The following is a 17,691-nucleotide window of genomic DNA, read 5'->3' as shown; positions in this document are numbered from 1 at the left end:
TCTTCGGCTGGAGCTGGGAAGGGAGCGCTTCCCCGGACTCCGCTTAGCTCTGAGGCTCGGCAGCCGTCGCCGCCAGCTCAGCCCCGGGGGCGGGAGCAGGACTGCCCGCGCAGCCTGCGCCTAGGAGCCGCCAAACCCGGAAAGCCTCATGGGACGCCCCCGGGGGCTGTCTCCGTGCCCCACGACCGCGTCCCAGTCCTAGGCACCCAGGCTCCACCGCCCGCCTCGCGCACAGCCCGCGGCCTGTCTGGAGAGGAGTATGAGGCCCGGGTCCCCGCGGACGCCGGCCACAGGAGGGCAGGGGCCTAGCTGCGGAGCCCCGCGCCCAAGCGCGGTGGGTGAGGAGCCGCGGGAGCCGGAGAGGCGTCGGGGCTCGGAGAGGAGCGTCCCAGTCCCGTCGTCCGCTGGGCCGCGGAACCTGTGCGTGGCCTGAGCGCCCGGGAGGAGGCGGAGGCGCCCGGCCGTCCGGGCTCTAGGAAGGCTGCAAAGGGGCTCCGCGGCGGCCCCCGACCCCTGGCCACCATCCTCACGCTTCTGTTCCCGCGGGGGGGATGTCGCGGCCCGGGCTCCAAGCGCCGCCCCGGCCCCGGGGCTGAGCTCCGGACCATGTCCTCCCGCAGTCCCCGGCCCCCTCCCCGCCGCTGTCGCCGCCGCCTGCCGCGCCCCTCCTGCTGCTGCTGCTGCTGCCGCCGTTCGCACCTCAACGAGGACACCGGTCGCTTCGTGCTGCTGGCGGCGCTCATCGGCCTATATCTGGTGGCGGGCGCCACAGTCTTCTCCGCGCTGGAGAGCCCCGGCGAGGCGGAGGCGCGGGCGCGCTGGGGCGCCACGCTGCGCAACTTCAGCGCCGCGCACGGCGTGGCCGAACCGGAGCTGCGCGCCTTCCTCCGGCACTACGAGGCCGCGTTGGCCGCCGGTGTCCGAGCCGACGCGCTGCGCCCGCGCTGGGACTTCCCTGGTGCCTTCTACTTCGTGGGCACCGTGGTGTCGACCATAGGTGAGCGGCGCGCACCGCGCGCTTCTTTTTTCTGTGCTGCTTTCACTTGCTGCCCTTTCCATCGCTCTGGGGCTCTGTCCGCGACTCCTCCCTTCCCTTCCAGTGCCCCATTGCCTACTTTTGTCTCGCCCTCTCCTCTCCGCCCAACTCCCTTCTCCTGCTCCTCTCTCTTCTTTCCTGGTTTTCGGTGCAGAAGGTGGCCTGAACTGCCTATCTTCGGCATTCACCCAGCGGTGACTCTCCTGATAGCGTTGCTGAATGGGGAGAGCCTCACTCAGGCGCCAGGCAGATCCTGGTCGCCTGAGCTTTAGCGCTTGCAGGCTCCATATCCTAATCTCTGGGCGCCCCAATTTTCTCCTCTATAAGAGAATTTGTGAGAATGTGTCAAGTGCCATTAGTTCCTTCCTATTCCCACATCACCGCAGACCTCAGTGTCGTCACCCAGATATTTTATAAGCACCTTTTCTCCTTCTCTCTCAGCTTTTTCATTTCCTCTTCTTTCTCACTCTCTTCCTTTATCCCGTGTTTTCCTCTCAGCGGCTTTCACCCGGTGGTGGGTGACCACTGGCCCGGAATCACTTTCCCTGGATCTCTTTCCCATCCACTTCTGCAGTTTACACTCCCCACCCGCGCACAGTGAAAAGCCCGTTAGTCAGAGGCCAGGACTTGAGCTCTGGTGGCTCTACACTCCTTCCTTCTTTGATTTTCTCCCCACACCCCGGGCCTCTCCTCCAATTTCTTGACGTCTTTTTCTTTTTTCCCTTGCCACTTTTTCCAACCGGAAGTGGTGCCAAATGGGTAGCCAGGAGCAGGGACGATTCCACTATACTTTTTATTACCCGTCTTGCCACTTAGTATAAACAGTTCGTGTTTTCTCAACCTTATGAAAAATGTTGTGCAGATACTTCTGCGAGCCTCCATTCCTCCCTTTTTAGCTAGATTGCAGCTGCAAACGCCTCCTGGAGAGATTCTGGAGCCACCACTGCTGCTTTCTCCACCTCTTTGCCCCTTGCCTGCTTCACTTTCCCCCACCCACTCCTTTCCCTGGGCATCATGTGAAACACAATCCCTCCTCCCCAATGATTCCTTTGTACAGAGCATAGAATAAATCCAAGCTTTTCACTTCTGCAAGACTTGGTGTGTGAGCCACCAGCTCCTATTTGAGTCCTAGGGTGGGAGAAGGCCCATGGCTGGTCACACTATCAATCCAAGGCACTGCCTCTTGGTGGTGCAGTTTTGGAGGAGGGGGCTGTACTTACTGAACCTGAGAAGAGAGGGAGTTCATGGACATACCTTCTTTGTGTGGGTTCTGGGCTGGTTTGGTATGCCATCTAAGAGCATGGGGCATGGACAAACTGATCAGTGAAAGCCAAGTGCGTGGCTGTTTGGAGGCAAGGAGAGAGGATGCATCCACATGCAGGATATGAGCAGCAAGAAATGCCTCTCTGAGTGTATATGTAAAGTCTGTGAAAGGGCTTCCTTGTCTTCAATGATTTTTTTTTCATGTGTCATGCTTGATTTGATTATTTTAAATAGAAAAGGCAAATATGGCCAGAGTCCAAAGCATACACAAATTGGATAAAAATACCTTTTAAAAGCTATATCATGTTGTTATGGTGATTGAAGATAAAAAAATGACCCCCTCAAAAAATCCCCTTTTAAGAGCTGCATCAAGTTGCTATAGCAACTAGAGTTTTTTTTAAGTGCTTTAAAAGTACTAAAGATGCTTAGTCCTAGGGATGACATCATGTATTCATAGCTCGTTGAATTGTGCTCTTCCTCTTGTAAACATTTCCTTTTGCTTTCTTCCACCTAAAAGCACAATTGTGAACACGTTGGGTGGTCACATCATCTTTTCCCTGGTGATATGCTCTAGCTCGCTAATGGAACCCTGTAGACCAAAGGAAAGCTATTGGCAGTGTGCTCTTCCCATATGGGCTGTGAGTCCATGCAAATAGGATGACCCATTCCAGTGGCCTGTGGTCTATCTCTGTCTGATGACTTCCCATCAATCTTTCATCCCTCTGAAAGAAGTGATTCTGAGCCCCGCCATGCCTTCTAAGCTTCTCTCTCAGTTCTGTGCACAAAATCAAGTCAGCATGTTAGAATTTTGTTCCATGCAGGCTTTAATCTACTGTCAGGATTGGCTATTCTTTCATCAAGTGGAAAGGAACAATGTTCTCTTTTTTGATTTGTGTTTTGAGATGTAGGCAAGCAGTGTAGGAGGGCTACACTGAAGCATGTGGCCGCATTATGAATGACCAAGCACATTGCTTCCAAAATCTGCAGGGAAACATTAAAACCAGCCTCTGGACCACTCAGGATTGAACTAGCCCTCTACAGGGAGACCAACACAGCCACACAAGTAGCAGGATCTCTGCCCACTATCCACCCACTGTGGCAATCTTGGGTAGTGGTTTCAGTTGGTTGCTTCAGTCAGTCAGATAAGTTGTGCTGAATTCCTATTTAGCATGATTATCATTTCAACCTTCTTTTTGCAAAAATGCACTTGGATGAGATTTTTTTTCTCCCAGTGCTGGGGATTGAACCCAGGCCCTTGCACACACTAGGTAAGTGCTCTACCATAAGCTACACCTAGCCTGAGGTTTAATTAAAGACCTACATATGTCAGTTTCTCTTCTGCTTACATAGTTCCTTTCCCTTAAGTGTTCGAGTCTTCAGATACATTATTATTACTGATCCTTTTATGGATTCAAAGCTCAGTCCACATGGACAGTCAGGATTCTGTATCTGCCACCTCATCCAATGAAGAGGAAAATTAGTTCATACTCAATTTTATTTGATCAGTGAACATCACAGTATGTATAGTTCATGCAGCAATGTGGAATTCAGGGGACCCAAATGATTTGGTTCAACTGTTTACATTGTCTAATCAATATAGAATATTTCTTTTTTGTGTTGTATAGACCCTGCCAAATGATTCATCAAGTCTTTTGTATAGAGAACACTTCATTCATTCCATGAATACCATGTGTTGTGTCTGTCCAGCCCAGAACCATAGTTTAGAGGGTTAAAGCTTATTTTATATGGCAAAAGTTAAAGTATATTCCAACATGTACAGTGGGATTGGTAGCAAATGTTGACATCCTCATTAAAGATAATTGGAGTAAGGGCATTTTTGGTTTAAGCCCATGTGGCATCGTGTAAATGGACTTGTCTAAGGTCACACAGTTAATGAGGGGGTTACCTAGGTCCTGAATCCAAATTATTCATTGTATATTCCATCAATCTCATGCATATAACTGATGGGAACATTCTTTTTTGAGACTATTTAATATAAGTATTTAATGTTTGTGTCTGTGTATCTGACACTAGGGCAAGGACTGGTCTGTTGGTCAGACCAGCCACTGATTAATCCCAATAAAACTGGAAGTAGCACACAGATCTTATAGGTCAGGGAGAGAATTTTTTTTTTTTTTTTTTTTTGCAAGATCTGGCTAAGTTGCCCAGGCTGGATTTGAACTAGCAATCCTATTGCCTTAAGCTTCCAAGTAGCTGGGACTACAGATCAAGCAACAGCCTCTAGCTTTACAGGTCAGACAGTTTAGAAACCTCCATAGGGCCAGGCATGGTGGCGCAACCTGTAATCCCAGTGACCTGAGAGGCTGAGGCAGGAGGATTGCAAGATCAGGGCCAGCTTCAGCAATTTAGCAAGGCTCTAAGCAACTTAGGGAGATCCTATCTCAAAATAAAAAATAAAAAACGATGGTGATAAAGTGCCCCTGGTTTCAATCTCTAGTACCAGAAAGAAAAGAACAAGTCAATCTGACTAGTTAGTTCAAGCAAGATTAAAAATCCATTTTGTGGTCTAAATTATTCATACTGATTGCTTACATGGAACTGAAATCCTGGGTAATTATTTCTCCCATTTGAGCTATGTGACATATTCCCAGGGGCTTGAAATGAAGTTTGTTTTAATGTGAATGAATCCATTCATTCATTCCTCCAATTAACAAGCATCCGAGACAAGCATAACTCTTTGCAGATGAGTGTGTGGCCTTTGGCATGTCATTATCTGCATCTTCGGTGAGTGCATGAACTAAAGATGAAGCCAGTGGCTTGTGTTCCTCTGGTTCTAAGCTATGTTCTTAAAGAGATCACTCCACCTCAGAGATATTCAAAACCATCCAAAGAGTATTAATCCATCATTTCACATCCTAAAAGATGTTTTATTGGTTTACTTTGAAAAGATTAAAAAGAAGCTCTCCACTGGGGTTTTAATTATGCATCTGCTGTCAGATTTACACATAGGGAAGAACATATTTTAAAGTCTTTCTCAAATGGCAGCTTGATAGAAACAGAAATATTTTTGCTTCCCTTTATTAGGTTTTCTGGCAATGCTTTTCAGCTGTAAAGCTAAAACCACGCCGGTATAGACGGGATGGTGTAGGTATGAGAGTTGTCGCTTTTGGCACTGCATAATTTAGCTTGCTACTTTCAGAATTAGGCACACTTAATTATTCAACCATGAGCTTAGTAACAAGTCCTAACTTTTTTCCTCTTTTTTAACATGGGTTTTTCTGGGGGGAAAAAAAATGTTTTTCCTGCAGAGGAAACTAAAATGTTATAAGACTGAAATGTCACTCTCACATTTACATTTGGGATTCTTATAACATATATGTAATCCAGCTGGAGATGGCTCTGATACCTGGAATGAAATACCTTGCCCAGAAGGAGGGAGCACCTTTCCTGACTTATTTCTAGTATTAATGGGTTGTTTGTTTGTTTGCTTTGTTTATCAAAAGATCATGTGACGGACTCGAAGACCATGTAGGAAAAAACATTGCATTTGAAGCTGGAGATGGAGTGCATTTCCATCCACTGCCCCATCCTCAGCACCCAGAACATGGTAAACACTCAGTGATTTTCTATTCATATATTTATTTTTTACTTATAGGTGGACACAATGTCTTTGTTTCATTTTTATATGGTGCTGAGGATGGAATCCAATGCCTCACACATGCTAGGCGAGCGCTCTACCTCTGAACCACAACCCCAGCCCACTCAGTGATTATTTAAATGAATCAGAGAACAAGTCACTTAGACTACTGTCCTAACACAACTCTTTTTACTTCTTCAGGTTCCCTGGTAGTTTCTTGTCACGCCTTTATTTAGGGAAAAGAAAGGGAGCTAAGCTGAGCTGCTTCCCTTTTTATAACATTTTATCAATGTTGGTTCCATGTTTCCATGTGGCCTTCATATGCTGATTTTAGTGGGTGCATACTATTCCATCTAGTTGATGTTCTATAATTCACTGCCCCTACTGCTGGGTAGCTGGGTGGTTCCCAGTGTAGGGCTATTTTGAGAAATGCCACAGTGATCATCTTTATGCATTTGCCTTTCTTTCTGTAGTTCCTCCTTGGGATGAGTTTCCAGCAGTGAAATTGCTGAGTCAGTGGGCACTGCTGTCTTCACGGTGTTTATGTTCAGCCCTTTTGGAGCAAGGGACTGTCTGGTCTCTCCTAAGCTGAGCCTTTGCCTCTACAAAGCCTATCAGAGACTGGACAGCTACCCGGTTAATTGCTGCATGGAAGCAGACCACAAATCCACTAGGTTTTCTCCAGGATCACACTCCATTCCAGGGGAAGAGCTGCCTCCTGAACAAGCCTATGGTGTTGGCTTTAATGAGAGCTATTTCCATTAGGAAGGCTTAGGGGAGAGGAGAAGGGAAAGGAGGAGGAATAGACTCGAGCAGCTGCCAGGCCATCCAAGACTAAGACACGGAAGGGTACCCGGCTCCTCCTCTCCTGTCCCCTTGTTCCCAGGAATGGTCTGCCACTACCCCTGGGCAAAGCCAGCTGAGGGGGAGCATCCTTCCACTCAGTCCTGACTATGCCCAAGGACCCCAGCATTGAATGGCCTTGAATTGGGCCCAATGGAGCAAAAGTACACCCCTAAAGTATTTCAACTGGAAACACCATAAAAATGCCCCCCAGAACTTCCCCCAAGCATTTAGACCATTTTGCCAACAAAAGCCAGAGAGCAGCCCATCATAGAAAACACAGTGGCAGAGCTGCTGAGTAGGGGTGAGGGCTGGAGCCCTGACAACAGGGCAGCCCCTCAGATGCCAACCACTCCCAAAAGTCTTTTCTAAAGCTCCTCCAAGACCAGCCCAGTGAGGGCCGATTTTCCCCCATTCTTCATTTTACCCAAGGTTTGGAGAGGGGGAGAGGTTGCCCAATGTTACCCAGCAAGCAGGAAGGGTATTAGCTGAGAGCCTGTGCTCCCACCCTGCCCCAGAAGTGTTTTGTCAATGTAGCTGGGGATAGATGAATCCCTACCCCACCTCCTCAGGCCTCACACACACACAGATGACTTCCTCACACCTTCTCACACAGGGAGACAAGTACAGAATCCAGCTGAGGTTGTCCTGAGGGGCAGGCATTTGGCTGCACGTAAAGGAAGGAAAGAGCTTGCTGAGAGTGGGGTGGGGGTGCCCAGGGGAAGCACAGCCAAGTGACCTGGAGGTGGACTTACGTCAAAGCTTCTCTATCTGAAGGTTGTGGTGGCAGCCTTTGGGTCTGTGTTTGGAGGTAAAGTTCAGTGCCCCATTCCTGCCAACTGAAGTGGGACTTCCCTCCCCTTACTTGACTGTCTCAGACTCAGAGGAACTGGGAGAGAGCCACAGGCCATTGGCCTGCTCTGGGGTTGTCCAACCCCTGGTTTTCCCTAAACTTCCCACTACCCTTTCTTACCACTGTCCAGCTCACTGCCCTACCCAGGCTCTGGAGCTGGGGTGTGGGCCAGCCCCCAGCAAACAGAATGTGTGTGTGGAGCCCACGGAGGCTGCGCTGGGAAGGGTCCCTGCTTCTGATAATGAGGATACAGAATCCGACTTTCTATATAGGGAGGAGTGCAGGGGTTTGAAGCTATGGAGCACCATACTTTCCATGGGATTGAGAAACACTAAATCACAGTCCCAGGGAGGTGGTGGTGGAGGGGAAAGGGGGAATTGGAACCCATAGCCCTCACCCCCAGGCCAGCTCTTGTCTGCCACTCCTGCCGTGAACTCTGGCCCCAAGAAGTCCTGCCTTAACCTCTGCTACTCCCTAGCAACTGCTAGGTCTAGTGCTTTCCTCAGGACAACTCGGCCCCCTCTAGTGGCCAGCTGTGGTGGAGGATGATCTAGACTCTTCCTGAGAGTGTCGCCTCCCTGGGCCTGGGCAATCTCTAGCTCCTGGCTCATTAGCAGGTCCCTGGTGACTGGTGTGCCTGGACCCTTTGAAGGATTTGCTCCATCTGTTTCCTCTGGGTCCCAGAGGATTCATCACGAGGTGACTTCCACAGAGTGTCCAGAATCTTGCAATTTCAGATTTTACAATATCCAGATCCAGCGTCTTTATACTCCCAGTAACAGAAGTTACAGGCTTGAAAGGGAAGGGTAGCATTATCAGTGCTTCTCAAACCAAACAGCATGCAGGTGAATCACCTGGGATCCTGGCACCTCCCTGCAGGTTCTGTAGGTCAAGGACGGGAACTGCAATTCCACATTCCTCGTGAGCTCCAGCAATGTCCAGGCTGTTGGGCCCCAGACCACACTTTAGAGCCATGGTGTAGGGAACCAATGGTGGATTGGGGCCTGGGAACCTAGACCCGGCTTTGCCACTCACTAGTGATGTGGCTTTGGGCAGGATACATCACCACCCACTGGGTCTGTTTCTAACTCCCCTAAAGTGGGAAATGCCTGGGGTCACTTGGGTCCCTTCCGTCCCTGCTTCTGTCATGTCTTGGGGAACCCCAGTTTGGGCTAGTGTGGACTGGACTGTGAGGCACCAGCTCTGCCACCTACCTGTTGGGGTTCCAGGCCTGATTCTGCCCCTTACAAGCTCTGTGCTCCTGCGAGGAATGAACTCCTCGCCTCACTTTCCTCCTTTATGAAGTGAAGATAATGATGCTTCTTGTCCCACTGGGTTAAAGACTGAGGAACTAGTCCACGTGGGCCTTCGTGGTACACCTGCAGGAGCATCAGGTCCCAGAGCTGGACACACCCTGTGAGTGCTGCCTCTCGGTACTGGGGGAGACCAGAGCACTCCTCATCCCCTGCAGCCCACCACCCTGCACAGAGCCCTCCGGGTCTCCACTCCTGCAGTGTGGCATCCGCTGCACTCTGGCCACTGTTTCTCCTACTGTTGCCGTCCTATGCTGTTACATAACTGGCCTAGAAGAGTGATTTTATTTTATTTTGTTTATTTATTTATTTAACTGCGGTTCTGAAAATTGAACCAAGGGTTAGTTTGCCAGTAGCTACATTTCCAGTCCATTTTTATTTTTTATTTTGAGACAGGTTCTTGCTAAGTTGCCCAGATTGACCTTGAACTTGAGATCCTCCTGTCTCACCCTTTTGAGTTGTCATGTATCATCATGCAGGCAGAAGGGTGCTTTTTAAAAATGCATTTTCTTTGAGTCCTCAGCTACAGTGTCTTAATCATTCCTCACATGGTGGTGCTTTTTAATAACTTTGAAGATCTGGCAAATGACTGCAAGATCGATCAAGTGGTAGGTTAAAACAGTGCTCCTCTGCTGCCTCCTCCTACCACAAACCCACCCCAGCCCCAGAGCAGAGCCCTGCCTGGCCATGCCCTGCCCACCCTCCTTGTTTCCCAGGGGTATCTGAGCCTCTTGGGGAGTCAGGGTGCTGCACTCTTCACCCCAGACTACCATAGCTCCCTTGGTGGGTGGAGAAAGCACCAGGGCTTCATTTCTAATCAGGAGCCTCCTGGAGCAGGAAGAGTCTGCAGGACCTGCTGGCCTCTCCCTTTTCCAGACTATTGCACTAGCAGCCAAGCTTGCATTCCGGGAGTGAAAGGTGCAACACTCTCATTGACACATAAATCTCATTAATGTCATGTGTCATTATGGCCAGTCTACTGTTTTTATCTATGTTTTCCAAGAAACCTCCCCCAAACCCTAAGACTGTAAAAAAGATGATATCCCCCTTCACAGATGAAGAGACAGGCTCAGAGAAGCTAAGTGACTTTCTTGGCATCATGCAGCAAATCAGTCAATGGCAGAATAGAGGATTGGGGCTCCTGACTGCCCAGGATTTTCTCTGATGGCCCTGAATTGTGCACTACATAGTAGAAAGAACCTCAGCCTAGTCTGGGCTGTGCTGGTGGATGAGGGGGAGGAGGTGGTTTCAGCAAGGGCTGAAGTACAGTTTGGGGACTGTGGGGATCTGGCTGTGCTGTGCTCCTTTGCAGCCTCCGTAGCTACACTGAAGTGAGAGCTGCCTGCCTCCCATCCTTCACAGAACCAGTGCTTCTCTGAGAGGAGGGTGCTGAGCAGACAGCATGGTGCTGTATGCACAGTTCACCAGCATTCTGGAAGCTTGTGTTGACGGGAATTTTTGGAAGCCCATTGCACTCAGTTCCTGCCCAGGGGGACTCCAGGACCTGAGGTTCTGCATCTTTGCACTTGGGACAGCAGCAAGGGGCATGAAGACAACAATAACCAGAGAAGTTCCTCCACCACTGAGGAAGTCTGAGGACATGACCAACTCAGGACCCAGCTTCCTACATGCTGCTTGGTTTGAGGGAAGCTTTGCCCAAGGTTCTAGCCTGGCAGACATTGGGGAATACATGGAACCAAGCATCTGCCAGTGTTCCCCCTCTAGCCATTCTTAACTCCTGGCCACCCCACCTCATTGTACCTCAATCTCCCCATTCTTTAAAAAAAAAGTTTTATTCTTTAGTTGTAAAGAACTTAGTGGACACAATACCTTTATTTAGTTTTTATGTGGTGCTGAGGATCGAACCCAGTGCCTCATACATACTAGGTGAGCACTTTTCCCCTGAGGCACAACCCCAGCCCCTCAATCCCCCCATTCTTACCCATGGCCCTTGCACTTGCTTTCCAGGCCCCTTGAGCTCCTGGGCTGCTGCTCATGCTGTTCTCTCCACTTGCATTGCCCTTTTCTTTCTCCCCGTTTTCCACCTGCTCAACTTGATCTTCAAGGCCCAGATCAAATGGAGCCCCTAGCGAGGGACCCGCTATGAAGTCCTTCTTACTGCCCCAGACATGTGCTGCAGCACACAGCCCCTTTGGAGACAGGAGCCAGGGTGCTGCTAGGGTCCTCCAGCTCTAACAAAAACTTCTGTGCGGTGAAATAAAGTGTGTTGGAAGCTGGCAGGGGACCTGACACATAGTGGGTGTGCAAGAAAAGAAGTTTCTTCTCTTCCTCCAGGTCAGAAGCTCTGTCTTAGTAGTGCTGATTGCTGCTACACTTAAAATATGATCGCAGCCACAGCCGTGCATCAAATGACCACCATGATATAGGCACTGTCTAGAAATGGAGGTGGTTAAAACACAGAGGTAGTTTCTGTCAATCATGGAGCATCATGCTTGGCACAAAGTAGGTGATTAATCAACCTATGTTGGATGGATGGAACGAAGGAATGCCTGAAAACCTTAGACTGCTGGAGAAACAGCTAAGCTGGGCCCAGGCAGGTCTCCAGGAACCTCCTAGAGCCCCCTGCCCCCACTCCCTGTCGCTGTGACCAAAGGGCCTGGCTGTTTCTGGCTCTTGTGCTGGGCTACTAGTTTAATGATCTCTCGGTGACTGGCAGAGGTGTAGCAGGGCAGCCAGCTCATTTATTCTGGGGCTTCCCTGCCTAGCATGCTCTCTGAGTCAGCAGGGTGCTTGGCCAGTCCAGAATTCCTGGAGCAAAAACTGAAGCGGACGATCCCATACCTCAGTTTTTGACACCCCCAGGTGTCACCCCCAGGGTGCGGTCGGGAAAGTTCAGTTCTGAACAAGGAGGACTGGCTTCTGGTCCCATTTCTCCCACTGACTTAGATTCCCTATCTGGCTCTGGTATCTGCAGCATCCTTTGGCCATAAGTCCCAACCCTAGTGAATTCTACTTCATAGCTCCCACAGTCCCACCTCCCTTCACCTGCCCAGGACACAAGCCTCGGAAACTAGACATAGGTTCATAAATTTGATGGAAGTTTTATCAGTAAGAAGTGCAATTCTACAAACCAAGAAAAGCCACCCCCACCCACACAGCCCAGCACCTCCACCATGCCTCCAGAAATACTTGGGGAAGCTTTTATTGGAATTGGGTGTCCCAGCTTTCTGGAAAGTTACAGTAGAGACCAACGCAAACTCCAAATTGCTCTCCGCATGACTTCTCCCAACCTGTTCCAAATGGCCACGGTCTCTTTCCCTGCTGCCAAGTGTTCTGAATTCTGAGCACCTGTGTGAGTCTGTTTAGCTGCTATCACCAGGACCTGCCAGAAATGCTGCGGGGACAGCCCAGGCCTGAAAGGGAAAGGAAAACACGAGACTCTGCTCATGCTGGTGGCTTGGCCCTTCCTGGGGGAAAGGGTGCAGTTGGAGACCAGGCAGTGTGGGATTGTTGGGTTCTCCCCTAAAATGGAAGGCCAGGAGTGGAAGCTGAGATAGTATGTGAGCCAATCAAGTCAGAGGTCTGGCCGCCCTGGCGACAGGCAGGAAAGAGGGCACTATGCACGTCAGCACAAACCTTGGGGCTGCAGAGCCTGGACCCCGTCAGTGCCCACCCCACCTCCACCCACTTCCTGTTGTATGGCACATACTTGCCTGTGTGGCTGTCTGTTTAGCATCTGCCTCTCTTGCCCAAATCTGGGTTCCTGAACAACGAGGACCCTGTCTCTCTGCTGCGTGTTTTTCAGCACCTAGGACCAGGCATGGTGCACAGGAGCTCCAGAGATAGTTTTTGGAAAGAATGTAAATTTGGGTAAATGGCCAAGATTCTTAACTCTACCTAGGCACCTGTTTAAGTAAAAGTAAAAATATGAAAACCTCCACTTAACAAACCAGATGATGATTCACTTTGTAAAAGAAACATCAGTTTTCGAGGGATTCACTCCAGGGCTTCTGTGTGTAGCCAGGTAACTCAAAGCCCTCTCCCACTCTTGACTATTCCCCCCTCAATCTTCATCTCAATAAATGTTGCCAACACAAAGACTTGTCTCGATTCCTCTTTCTTCTAACCTTCTATATCGAATCCGTCATCAAATCTCATCAGCTCAATTGGCAGAACACATTCTGATTCCCTCTGCTTCTCTCCCTGCCCATCACTACCAGTCTACTATGGCCACCACCATCATCGTCAACTGGGGCAACTCTTATGTCTTCACTAAACCTCCAGCTTCCTCTTACCTTCTTGACAACCTATTTCCACATAGTAGCCAAGATCTTGCATGAAATCTGGCTCTTCGCCATGACCTGCAAGGCCCTGGTATTACTTTCCTCTTTGTTCAATTCATAACAGCCACAGTGGGCTTCTTATTAGACCTCAGGGCATTTGTACTTGCTGTCCTGCTCCTTGGAGCACCCCTGCATGAGTCATAGCATGGCTGACTTCTTCCTAATTGCACTTAAGCTTCAATGTCTAAAGCTAAAAATGTTACTCCATGAGGTGTTTGTAGAATAAATGAATGAACTTCCAAAGCTTTAGTTTTAACATCTATAAAATGGGAATAATAATAGCAACTGTCTCACTTGGTTATTGGGAAAATTATAGGAGACAATGAATATAGATAGTGGAATACCGGCTGTTGTATTTAACGAGCACTCTAATGTGGACTCAAGTTTTTATTAATAGACAGTTTGGCTGAGATCCCACAGTGAGTTGCAAAGCTATACCATGACCAAGGTGCTTGATGCAAATCTTTTCTTTCCTACTCCCGATGCCACCTGCCAAGCCTGGTGAAACTGTGTGAAGTCAGGACCATGACACGAGACTGTCTTACTAGATTGAGGTCATATCGGAGGGTCTTGAAGGGCAGGCAGAAATGTTTCAATTTGAAATGGGAGCAATCGGGAGCCATTGTAAGTTCTTGAGCAGGGGTATAATGTGATGAAGAGTGTTTTAGGAAAGGGTACTGGCTGTGTAGTCACTACGTAGTTATGCCATTATGTCAGGCAAGTTGGTTAGCCTAAATTGTCCTTTGTCTTGGCCATTTACCTCCAACATTTAAATCAGCCCGCTGCCAGCTGTCCCATCACTTTGTCAAGAGCTTACACATCTCTGTTGGTAGTAAGTCCTTGAGGAACATGGACTTTGTTTGTCTATTTAGCTTTAAATTGCAATCTGATTCCCAGCTCATTCAAGAGGATGGCCAACCTGTATTGCTTCCTGAGCTCTAAGTGGCTCCTGAACTCCTGGTGGTTATTTATTTTGTAGGTTCTGGGTACACACTTTGAACAGCTAGTAGAATCTGGACCCAAGAGCTCATTAGATTTGAGAGCTCTAAAAGGTCTTTTTCACAGTGACATTGTGGGGAGGACATCACAGAGTCATGGGGAGACCCCTGATGGAATAGTCTGAGGGTGGATAAATGGTGTTTATTTGGTTTATATGGCAAATCAAGATACTGAATCTTTGAGTGCAGAATGAATTGGGTGGAGGACACTGGGGATAGGAGCTGGGGGGGCGGTGGTCATGTGGCCTTTAGAGATGAGCAGAAGAGAAGGAGTTAATGACGTTTTCAGGGGGCCAGTGTATGATTTATTGATTAGCACTCTCTAGTGACTCTATGTGACCTTGGCTAATTCTAGGTCCTCTTACTCTTTTATTCCTCCATTTTTGACATCAAGGTCACAAGTGAAGGGCCAGGGAAAGGGGCTGGCAGTGAGCCTGGGGTCTCAGCAATGCATCTGGAGATGAAGGCGCGAGTCAAATAATGGACAGAAGGCAGACAGGACGCTGCAACTCCAGGGGAGGTGGGGAGTAGAGTCAGGCTGGGCTGGAGGCAGAAGCCCCTCTTCCAAGGCAGGGCTTGGCAAGGCCGCCTCCTTGCTCAGAAACGCCCGAGGGCAGCCTTCTGTGTCCTGTGAGTGGGGATGACATTGGGGGCTGAATATTATGTAGCAAGATCATCAAGCAATGGCCTTAATTCATGGCATCTTTGTCCCTACACTCTCCTTCGCCTTCCTCTAAATCCCTACTTTATTTCTTTTTAATGTTTTTTCCATAAAACTTCTTCTTTTATAGCTGTTTATGACTGGAGGGCACCCACGCTGCAGACTCCAAGCTGATACTCTGATTAATTCTAGCCCAGCTCCTGACCCTGCTCCCATCCGAGAAGTGAAGAGGGAGGAAGCGGGTGATAGAGACCCTAAAGGGAGAGGCCCCGCTGCTCTGTTACAGGATGGAAAGAGCCAGCATCTGCAAGACCCTAGCCCTGCTCCTTGGGATGTTTCTAGGCTGCCCCTTGAGGCCACTGTCTCGTTCAGGGCTCTTCTCAACCCTTTAGACCTACGCATAGGGCAGTCTGTGGCTGGAGCTGAGCCTGAATCCAATACCTTGCCTTCCCCAGATCCAGCACCAAAATGGTTTTGGGAACCAAGGAGTCTAAAAACTAAAGCGCTCCAGAAAATCTTAAGGTATGGCCATGCAGAGAGGAGACAGAGACAGTTACTGATCTCCCATCTACATTTTCTAGAACATTTACCAGGCCCTGTGTTTCAATTTGACATCCAGAAAACACGATCCCTTGTTCAGCAGTGTACTTAATGAACACTTACTGGGTGCCCACTGTGTGCCAGAAACTGCTAAAAATCCTCAGGGAGGCTGGCTGTGGTGGAGCACACCTATAATCCCAGTAACTCTGGAGGCTGAGGGAGGATGATCACAAGTTCAAAGCCAGCCTTGGCTATTTAGCAAAACCCTAAGCAACTTAGTGAGACCCTGACTCAAAATAAAAAGTAAAAAGGGCTAGGGATGTGCCTCAGTACTTAAGCACCCCTGGGCTCAATCCCTGGTACCAAAAAAAAAAAAAAAAAAAAATCCTAAAGGATTTAGCAATGAACACATAAACAAGTCCCTCACAGTATAGAGCGGTGAAATGAGGGTGCTACTTTTGGTAAGGTGGCCTGAAAGGGTGTCTCTGATATGACCTTTGTGTGAAGACTCGACGGAACAAGGGAGTGAACCATGTGGCCTTCTGGGAGGACAGGGTCCCAGTCAACTACCGTGTCCCTAAGCAGGAGCAGCCAGAAGGCTAGCGTGGCTGGGATGGTGATTGCAGCAGTGTTCAAATGTGAAGTCAGAGCAGTTGCCAGACACTAGATCATGCAGGTCAAGGACTTTGGATTTTGCCCTGTGTGAAACAGGAGCCACTAGAGGACCCCAAGAAGAGGGGTGACAGGATCTGATCTTTTGGGGTTCCAGTTACATATATGTTGGTCTATTTTATAGTGCCCCGTAGTAGCTGAGGCTTCTTTCTTTTTCTCAGTCTTTTTGTAACTCACTCTATTTTAGATATTTTCTATTGCTGTCTTTTCTACAGTCTCATTAGTTGTTAATCCCATCCAGGAAAATATTCATTTCAGATGTTATATTTTTCATCCCTAGAGATTCTATTTAGCTCTTTATTTTTTCCATTTCTCTCCTAATTATGTTTATCTTTTTCCTTAAATTTGAGCATGTTTACAACAAGTATCTAAATGTCCTTGCTCATTCCCTATAATCTCTGGCCTTTCTGGGTTTGTTTCTGTTAATTCTTTTTTCTCTTGAGGGTCATATGTTCCAAATGCAAGTCTGATCTTTTTTTGCGGGGAGCGGGGTACCAGGGATTGAACTTAGGGGCACTCGACCACTGAGCCACATCCCCAGCCCTATTTTGTACTTTATTTAGAGACAGGATCTCACTGGGTTGCTTAGCACCTCACTTTTGCTGAGGCTGGCTTTGAACTCTTGAGAGATGCTGGGATTATAGGTGTGTGCCACTGTGCCTGGCTCAGGTCTGACCATTTTGTTATTGGAGAATAGAACATTATGAATATACATTCTTGTTGCTGGATTGTTTGTGCTTCTTTGAATAGGCTTGGGCTTTTGTTTGTTTCGTTGTCTTGTTTTGTTTCACTGTGGGTTTAACCCAGGGCTTCAAGCATGCGAGGCACGCACTCTACTGCAGAGCTGCATTCCCAGCCCTCAGGTTTGGGCTTTGTTCTGGCAGATTGTTGAGTTACGATCAGGAACCAGGTTTATTTTTAAGGGATTTATTGTGGTACTTGGGATTGAACCAGGGTTGCTCATGTTAGGTAAGTCCTCTATCACTGAGCCACAACCCCAGATCTTACTTTTGATCTTTTTAAAGGCAGATCTAAAGGAGCCTTTTTTCTGGAACCAGTTCAGCCTGGCTGTTCAGGCACACCCTTTCTGGGGTCTCTACTGGATGCCTTGTGTCTGCAGTGAAACCTTTCCCAACCTTCAGCTGGTGGAAACTCAAGGGACTCCTGGCCCCATGAGAGCTCTGAGAATTGTTCTTTCCAGGAAGTTGTTTTTTGTTTTTTTTTTCCATGGTCTGAGGAGTTCTACTGACACCTGCAAAGATTCAAGGGGACCCCTGCAGATTTCTGGAGCTTTCTCTTGGTAGTTCCTTCTCCAGCATGCTACTCCCAGGATGGTTCCAGGTCTTGTCTTCCCTGAGCTCAAATCTCTGTCTCCTCCATTCAGCTGGGCTGACGACATGAGGCACTGTTTAGGTCCCCTCCCTCTGTCACCATCTGAAACCTGCCTTCAGATAGAAAACCAGAGCAGTTGTAGGGCCCACCTTGTTGGTTTTCCTCCTCTCAGGGATCATAGTTCTATGCTGCCTGTTTCCAGCATTGGAAGAATAATCTCATAGATTTTTTTAAAATATTTTTTTTAGTTGTTGATGGACACGACACCTTTATTTTAT

At 48.6% G+C, this 17,691-nt stretch overlaps 1 protein-coding gene across 1 annotated transcript in view; it reads left to right on the top strand.

Moving 5' to 3' along the window:
* Nucleotides 1–606: 606 nt before the first annotated feature.
* The window catches only part of Kcnk12 (potassium two pore domain channel subfamily K member 12), a 39,990-nt gene continuing 22,905 nt past the window's right edge, over nt 607–17,691 (top strand). Inside the window, exon 1 of the mRNA XM_027934584.2 lies at nt 607–997. Coding sequence (XP_027790385.1) covers nt 607–997 — 391 coding nt within the window. The remainder of the gene's footprint in view (nt 998–17,691) is intronic.

Source organism: Marmota flaviventris, chromosome 14, assembly GCF_047511675.1.
Source record: "Marmota flaviventris isolate mMarFla1 chromosome 14, mMarFla1.hap1, whole genome shotgun sequence".
Classification (NCBI taxonomy): Eukaryota; Metazoa; Chordata; class Mammalia; order Rodentia; family Sciuridae; genus Marmota; species Marmota flaviventris.
The sequence above is the reverse complement of the archived record's forward strand: the minus strand, read 5'-3'. Positions and strand labels throughout refer to the sequence as shown.